Source organism: Lipophrys pholis, assembly GCF_963383615.2.
Source record: "Lipophrys pholis genome assembly, chromosome: 9".
Taxonomy (NCBI): Eukaryota; Metazoa; Chordata; class Actinopteri; order Blenniiformes; family Blenniidae; genus Lipophrys; species Lipophrys pholis.
In genome coordinates, this window is record NC_137639.1 from 1,738,251 (window position 1) to 1,746,430 (window position 8,180).

General features: G+C 45.3%; 1 protein-coding gene across 1 annotated transcript; it reads right to left on the minus strand.

The window, feature by feature from the left end:
* Positions 1-499: 499 nt before the first annotated feature.
* kiaa1143 (KIAA1143 ortholog) lies at positions 500-5,805 on the minus strand. Its single transcript, XM_080472150.1, has 3 exons — positions 5,591-5,805; positions 1,547-1,700; positions 500-1,471 (listed from the first exon to the last, which is right to left on the minus strand). The coding sequence occupies exons 1-3, from the start codon at positions 5,702-5,704 to the stop codon at positions 1,242-1,244; spliced, it is 498 nt and encodes a 165-aa protein (XP_080328276.1). The 5' UTR covers positions 5,705-5,805; the 3' UTR covers positions 500-1,241.
* Between the last annotated feature and the right edge of the window lie 2,375 nt (positions 5,806-8,180).

An 8,180-nucleotide genomic window follows, 5' to 3' on the forward strand; every position in this document is an offset into this window, starting at 1 on the left:
TGTACAGAGCGGTGGATAGGTGTGACACCAGATATCTCCTAACCTCCACCTCCTCCATCACTAGTCTCTCTCCATAAAATTCAGGATTTAGCTCAAATGTCCTCGATCAGCTGATTGAGATGTAAAAATATTGATGAGGCACTTTGCATTGGTCCTTAATGGTAGAAAGTGGGCGTGTTGGGGGCGGGGCCTGAACTGTCCACCTTCCAGGTGGACTGGACCTAGAAAAGGAAAGTGTGTGCGTACACACTATTTAACTTTTCAATTTCTGTTTTGGTGCAGAAATATTTTTTGTAGGAATCTAAGATGAGACTCCTGATGAGCCCAGGTACACACACACACACACACACACACACACACACACACACACACACACACACACACACACACACACACACACACACACACACACACACACACACACACACACACACACACACACACACACACACACACACACACACACACACACACACACACACACACACACACACACACAGCTCTTTCTGTTGATTTTTAATGTTTCATCTATCAAACAAACAAAAAACACAAAGTCACATTTTACAGCTGCATTGATAAAAATACACTTTTTTTTTTCCCGAAATGAAGAGTTGGAGCTCCACCGTCGATACAAGCCATGATACATTCAAACATCCAGCGCAGCACCGAATGAGGAGCCACACACACACACACACACACACACACACACACACACACACACACACACACACACACACACACACACACACACACACACACACACACACACACACACACACACACACACACACACACACACACACACACACACACACACACACACACACACACACACACACACACACACACACACAGTTGTAGAAAGTTAAAAAAAGAAGGGGCAGCTGACTGACATTTTTAAATTTTCTTGAAGTTTTGTCGAAACGGTTTCTTCAAATAAATCAATCATTTGAGGAGGTTTTAATGGAATTATCACATTTTTAGCATTAAATAGAAAGAGCTCTGGGAAATAAAGGTGTGGAAGGCGGAGGGTGGAGGGTGGAGGGCGGAGGGTGGACCTGCAGTGTTTCACGTGTTTCTGTTACTTGAATGAAGTGAGACATGGATGTAACTGTTCAGAGTAATTGGTCTGTGCTGCCCCCTTCTGGTCACTGAGCACAGCAGCACCCTCACATCTGCTAAAAGTAAAAAGGTTTAAACGTTTGGATTATTGTGGGACAGGCCGCGGGCCAGGAGGAGTCTCAGTCCTCATCCTCCTCTTCCTCGTCTCCTCCGAACGACAGCAGGCTGGTGTTCTTCACCGTCTTCCTGGGCTTCACCTCCTCCTCCTCCTCCTCCTCCTTTTTCTTCTCTCCTCCCTCATTCCTCTTCTTCTTGCTGGAGCTGGCCGTGATGCCCTGGAATCTGTCGGAGGAGGAGCGCTTGGCCGGTTTCTTGAAGAGGATTTTGCCGTCGGCCGGATCGTCGCCACCTGCAGGCCGGGCAGAGAGCAGAGCGGCAGTCTGACAAGCTCCTGAGGGGATTGTTAAAGATCTATCAGCCTCACCTTTCATCTTCTTCACCTCCTCCTGGCTGTGCTCCCCCTTCATCTTCTTCACCTCCTCCTGGCTCAGGTCTCCCTCCTTCAGCACCACCACCTGAGGCAGCTCGTCCTCGCGGTCGCTGCCGCTGTCGTCATCCAGTGACGGCATGAGCTGCCTCTGAGACGGAGTGAGGAGACACGGCGTGTTAGCGCTACTGGAACTCCTCTACATTTCAACGGTTCATTTACAAACACACAAACGCCATTTTGGAAAACAAAGAGTTCAGGCTTGTTATTTACTCTTTAGCTGTTTTGCTATTTGTTGCATTACCCACTATCTCCGGTGGAAACTGGGTCAAAGTTCATGTTGTGTGGCAGAGAGCGCCACCGCCACCGCCGCTTCTTGGCCGAAGCCAGTATATATCCATCGAGCCAATCAACGCAGCGCATTGAGGTCATGTGACAGGAAGATGACCGCGGCGGTATTTACAACAACAATGACGAGCTGAATGGGAATTTTAGGGTTAAAAAGCATCGGCTGTCATCTCTGTTTCTGGACCTCTGTTTCTGGACCTCTGTTTCTGGACCTCTGGTTCTGGACCTCTGGTTCTGGACGGAACAGGAAGGGGAAACCCGAGGAGTTGGCCGTCGTCACACTAAAGCATGTGGAGCAGCAACGTTGTCTTCAGAGGAGACGGTGGACATAAACCCAGTCCTGGATTCCACCTCGGATCAGGTCAAACAGACGTGACGCTGTCGTCTTCTACCGTCGCCACGGCAACTGAACGGAGGACACCCTGCACCTCCCGAGACCCTGCCCCAGACTCAGGAGAGCCGCAGTGTTTCCAAAGCAACACAGCAATGAGCAATGTTTACAAAGCAACATGCAGTGTTTCCAAAGCAACACAGCAATGAGCAATGTTAGCAAAGCAACACAGCAACATGGATGTTAGCAAAGCCGTAGTCCAGCGAGGCGGCGCTCTGCAGCCAGACGTCAGCGTTTTCAAACGCCAGCTCTCGGAGGAGAACAGCACTGACATCAAAACAATGAGCAGCAGCTGAGATGAACTCCACGAGTGTAAAGACCGAAGGCTCTCCTCACATTCTTCTATGGACAAAATAATAACTTTAGTGTTTTCTGCCCTGAGAAGGCACAAGTTCAAAGAGTTGAGAATGGAGTACACCTCTCTGGTCAGTGGCCATAGTTTCATGCTCCCCAACCGCATCTTTGGTCGTTTAGATCAAGAGATAACGAGACACTACACTGCTACCATAGGAGTGTGTGGAAACTATGCACAAACACAGAAATGTCAATGTTTATGGAAAAGACTGGCAATGCTACGATTTTAAAGCTGCAGCAGCTGAATACTGTCCATCTTCTCGCTCATTGAAAATCAGTGTGGCCAAAGTATTGGACACCATCGGTGAGAAGGTGCTGGACACCATCGGTGAGAAGGTGCTGGACACCATCGGTCAGAAGGTGCTGGACACCATCGGTCAGAAGGTGCTGGACACCATCGGTCAGAAGGTACTGGACACCATCGGTCAGAAGGTACTGGACACCATCGGTGAGAAGGAACTGGACACCATCGGTCAGAAGGTGCTGGACACCATCGGTCAGAAGGTACTGGACACCATCGGTGAGAAGGAACTGGACACCATCGGTGAGAAGGAACTGGACACCATCGGTCAGAAGGTGCTGGACACCATCGGTCAGAAGGTACTGGACACCATCGGTCAGAAGGTACTGGACACCATCGGTGAGAAGGAACTGGACACCATCGGTCAGAAGGTACTGGACACCATCGGTGAGAAGGAACTGGACACCATCGGTCAGAAGGTACTGGACACCATCGGTGAGAAGGTACTGGACACCATCGGTCAGAAGGTACTGGACTAGGGTTGTCACAAAGAACCAATACTTCTGTACCAATTCGATGCCGACGCAAAAAAAAAGATTGGATACTTTCTTTTTTCTGGTAACGTCAGAACCTAATATACAACTTTTCACTCGCCGTGTCGATTCTTGGCGGAACTGAAGGGGGCAGTATACGCGTGTGAGCAGCACAGAGCAGTCAGCGGCGCTGAAGAAGAAAACCTACCTACTGAGAAAAAAATGGCTTCAGCAAGTGAGAGTGAAAGTACAAGACGTCGTCTGGTCGACAGGACAGGTACTGAGGTACTGCGTGTGGAAATATTTAGCATTGGAGGCGGACAAACACGGAGACACTGGAGACTGAAACAAGCCGACATGCAAACTACCTCAGTAGTTTTCAAAGGAAAGGAGGACGCACGTCCAACCTGGACAAACCCCTCAAAGACAGGCCCCCCGACTTGTTGAGAGGATTCAAGGTGAGTGAGTTTCCTTTCCTATCACTGTTGTGTCACGTTACAGGTTAACCAGGACATCCCTACGTTCTGAGTCAGCCGGGGCGCAGGCGTCTACTCCCTCATGTAGATGTTTAACGTAAGGTCTGCGTCAGTCTACGTAAGGTGACATGTTGAGATACTGTCCGACCGTCTCTTACCTTATGTTATTTAAACTAAAAGCTTTTGTTTTTTTCCTTTACAGTACCCGTGTGGGTCGGACCAGGAGGAGCAGGAGGAAAGTCACACTAACACAGCAGGAAATCACTGCAGCTTCTGAAAGGCACAGAAAATATGACTCAAATTCAAATGAGACAAAAAAGCTGAACAGGGCAGCAGCAGAGTTCCTGGTCATGGACCAAGTCCACATCTACACAGGCGCTTGAGCAACTCAAGCCCAAATATCAGTTACCATCCTTAAGTTCTGCCTGCTGGAACCTGGTATTAGAGGTTTCAGTGATGTGAGATCAGGCTCCACACCACTGTTGTTTGGTTATTTATAAGCACTGTATTGTTTGTTTTTTTACTGGATGGCTATTGGCCACTGCTGTTCTTTAGGAATGTATAGTTTACCTTTTGGCAGCTGGTACTGCAATTCAAATCCTGTGCAAAAAGATGTTGAAGCACAGTGGTGTTAAATACTTCACCGTTTGAAGCAGTTCTGTAAGCAAATTAGTGAATTTAAAAGTACATGAGTTCTGTTGTTTTTTGTTTTTGTAAATTGTGGTATGGAATTAGTATCGAGAATCATGGAAATTCACAGGTCTTGGTATCGACTACTGACATTCTGGTATGGTGACAACCCTATATTGGACAGCATCAGAGAGATGGTGGGCTTTAAGCTTTAAGCTTTAAGCTTTAAGCTTTAAGCAGCTGTACAGTGGTGACTTCTGTTACCATACTCAATTTAAAGCATGGTTCTAACCAGAGGTCAACTGTATAAAGAAGGCAAAAAGGATGAACTCCTTGGCGAGCTTGTGATTCGTGAAACGTTCCGAGAGAGAGAGAGAGAGAGCTGATACATCCACAAGGCCGTAATTTGTAGAAAAAACAGGTACTAGAAGTACTATATGAAGTACTTTGGCTTCAAAACCAAAGAGCACGGTGTCTCCATCAACACTGAAGCTCCACTGTGTAAACAGTGTTAGAGAACACGTCTGGTCCAGAGTGGAAACACGACTAACCTGCTACACTACTAACCTGCTACACTACTAACCTACTAACCTACTAACCTGCTACACTACTAACCTACTAACCTCCTGAAGGACAAACACCCAGACCTGCAGAAGGAGTTCAAAGAACCACAGATAATAACTTATATACCATGAAAATATAGCTCTGGGAAAAATGTAAGCTATTATAAATATTAGTATTATAAATATAATATAATAAATAATATAAAAGAATATAATATGAAAACCTTTTATTTTAGCCCTTTAATGTTATAAAGATTACTGCATAGTAACAAACTATTTAAAGACACTGGTCCTCCTGAAGACAGGCTGATGACTTTCTTTGTTCTCTTTTTATTTGGAAAAGTATCCAAAGTATCTCACTACATGGTGGTATCGGTATCAATACCATAATGTTGGTATCGTGACAGCACTACTGGAGGTTAGTTTTGTGTGAGAAAAACATTAAGATTAAATTTGTTCAAGCTGCTAGCTCTGCTAGCTCACATGCTAACCGTCAAACTGTTACCTTCGTGTCAACATCCGGGCCTTCTTTGAATCCCACGTCGTTTTTAAACTTCTTGAGGAAGGACGGCTCTGCTGGTTTCACCCACGACACGCCGCGCGCTTTGTTTTTATTCATAACTCAGAAAGAAACACGAAGAACGGATAAATGGAAAAATTCAGGTTTTGTCTCAGTGCTGCTGCTGCTGCTGCTGCGAATCACCAAGTCACGTGACTGCTACAGAGGCTTGGATTGGTGGAGGACAGGTGCCTGAGTCATGTGACTCCTAACGCTGCTGTAATTGGCGGAGGGCCTGAAAATCAGTCATGTGACTTCTACAGCCGCTCTGATTGGTGGATTTCCTGGCCGCAACACAGGAGGGTTGAATGCGCAGACATAAAGGGCCCTCCATGCTACCAATGTCCGCGCATGTCCGCACGGACGCGCGGCACTCGTGACGTCAAAATCGTAATACGCCCCCTTGCGCGAATGGACCGCGTGCAGCCCACATTTTATGACCGCGCGACCTGGTCGCCTCTGTGCGCGCCGACTGCGCATGCGCCAGAACCTACCGGACGACACCCTCTTTCTCCCCGCCTGAACAATCACAATTTAAAAGCAAATAAAGACTTTAAGGCTGAGAACTCCTGAAGTGAAACATAAAGTACTTTAGGAAAGGTGGAGAACGCCGGCAGCAGAAGTGGAGATAGTTTCGGGATCGTTACGTTACGTTATGGAACGTTAAGGAAGTGAAACCAGAGTGGAGTATGGATGCAATCGTGTGCGCCCCGCGGACACACGCGGACACACGCGGATTCGCGATACGCGTGGACATTGACATGAAGGGTCTTAATAAAGAGCAGACGCCGCGCAGCCTGTCTCCGCCCACCGCTCCGATACGTCAGAGCGGCCGCCATCTTGTGAGGGGCAAGTCTGACCCGTCAGCCTAAACAAGTCTGTGTGACAGCGAAGTGTTTTCTGAAGAAAACCACGCAGATAAACATTAACATGACTGTGAAGAATCATTGCTTTCATTTTTAATATATTAAATAAAAAATTATTTTATTTATTTATTTATTTATTTATTTATTTATTTATTTATTTATTTATTTAATGTAGCATACTTATAGAAAGTCTTGAGAGGAAATAGAAGAAGTTTGCAGACGGGACATTGGGACGCTGTCCTGTCCTTTTAGAGCAGCAACATGATGGAGCCATGACAACAATATGTAAAGTCTTTATTTACACACAATGGGACATTTATGTACAATGAACATGTACATTAGGGCACTTATAACTGATGACACTCAGATAGCTGACAACTGACCGCACTGACGTACAGTATGTTCCTGCCAGTCGGTGAGGCGTCTAGTGTATATGTCTATGCTGGCAGGTTGTACAAACAGACAAAATCAGGACAATGGACTGCGTGGGATTACCTTCCACAGGTAGGACAAACATATTTATTGTTGTTGTCGTTGTGTTTAGCTCATATAACATTAACTTGGGACATAGATGAGCTGGAGCCGTGGGAAATGCTCTCTATTCCCTGGCTTAAGCTCGCCCTCAAACAACAACAACAACAACAACAACAACAACAACAACAATATCAACGTCTATTGGGTTCATCTAACGGAGGCTATTTTAGTTGCAGTGTGTAGAATATTACATTTCAAAAGAAATGAGTTGCTCAGAACCCGTCAGTGTTCTGTTCCCCGCCTGTTCCAGCAGGAGAACCTCAGCCTGATCCCAGTAGGAAGTACTGTCTGGCTGTTCTCAAACAGCAGAGCAACATGTCACACCTCACTCCTTTTAGACATACTGACATGTACACAGACAGTATTATTATATATATTGATTAAGATAGCAGATCAACTGATTGCATGTTGCACAAGCAGTGAATTAATGTGATACCACAGGACTCTGAACAGGTCCATCTGGTCCTCACTAGGACCTCTCCTATCACTGCCCACATGTCCTGATGCTCTGACAGCCAGACTCAGTGAAGCCATGGCTGAGGTGGAGAGTCTGAGAAGAGAGAAGAGGAATAAAAGATGGAGAACGGAGGGCAAAGAGCACAGTGGGGGGTCTTCTGGAGGAACTGAGAGGGAAACATCTAATAAATGAAGAGCTGGAAGAGAATATGTCATATAATATGGAATAATAGATAAATGTGTAACAATAAATAAATATGTAATAGGTAAATATCTAACTAGTATTTTCTATGTAATATTAAAGGTAACTATGTAAAAATAAATGAAAGTATAACAGGTAAATATGTTATTGTGTGTAAATATGTTAAAAAAATCTAAAGAATTTTACCCAAAAAAGTTATAACTTGTGCCCTAATGTACATGTTCATTGTACATAAATGTCACAATGTGTGTAAATAAAGACTTTACATATTGTTGTCATGGCTCCATCATGTTGCTGCTCTAAAAGGACAGGACAGCGTCCCAATGTCCCGTCTGCAAACTGCTTCCATTTCCTCTCTAGACTTTCTATAAGTATGCTACATTAAATAAATAAATAAATAAATGGAATCATTTTTAATTTAACAAATTAAAAATGAAAGCAATGATTCTTCACAGTCATGTTAATGTTTATCTGCGTG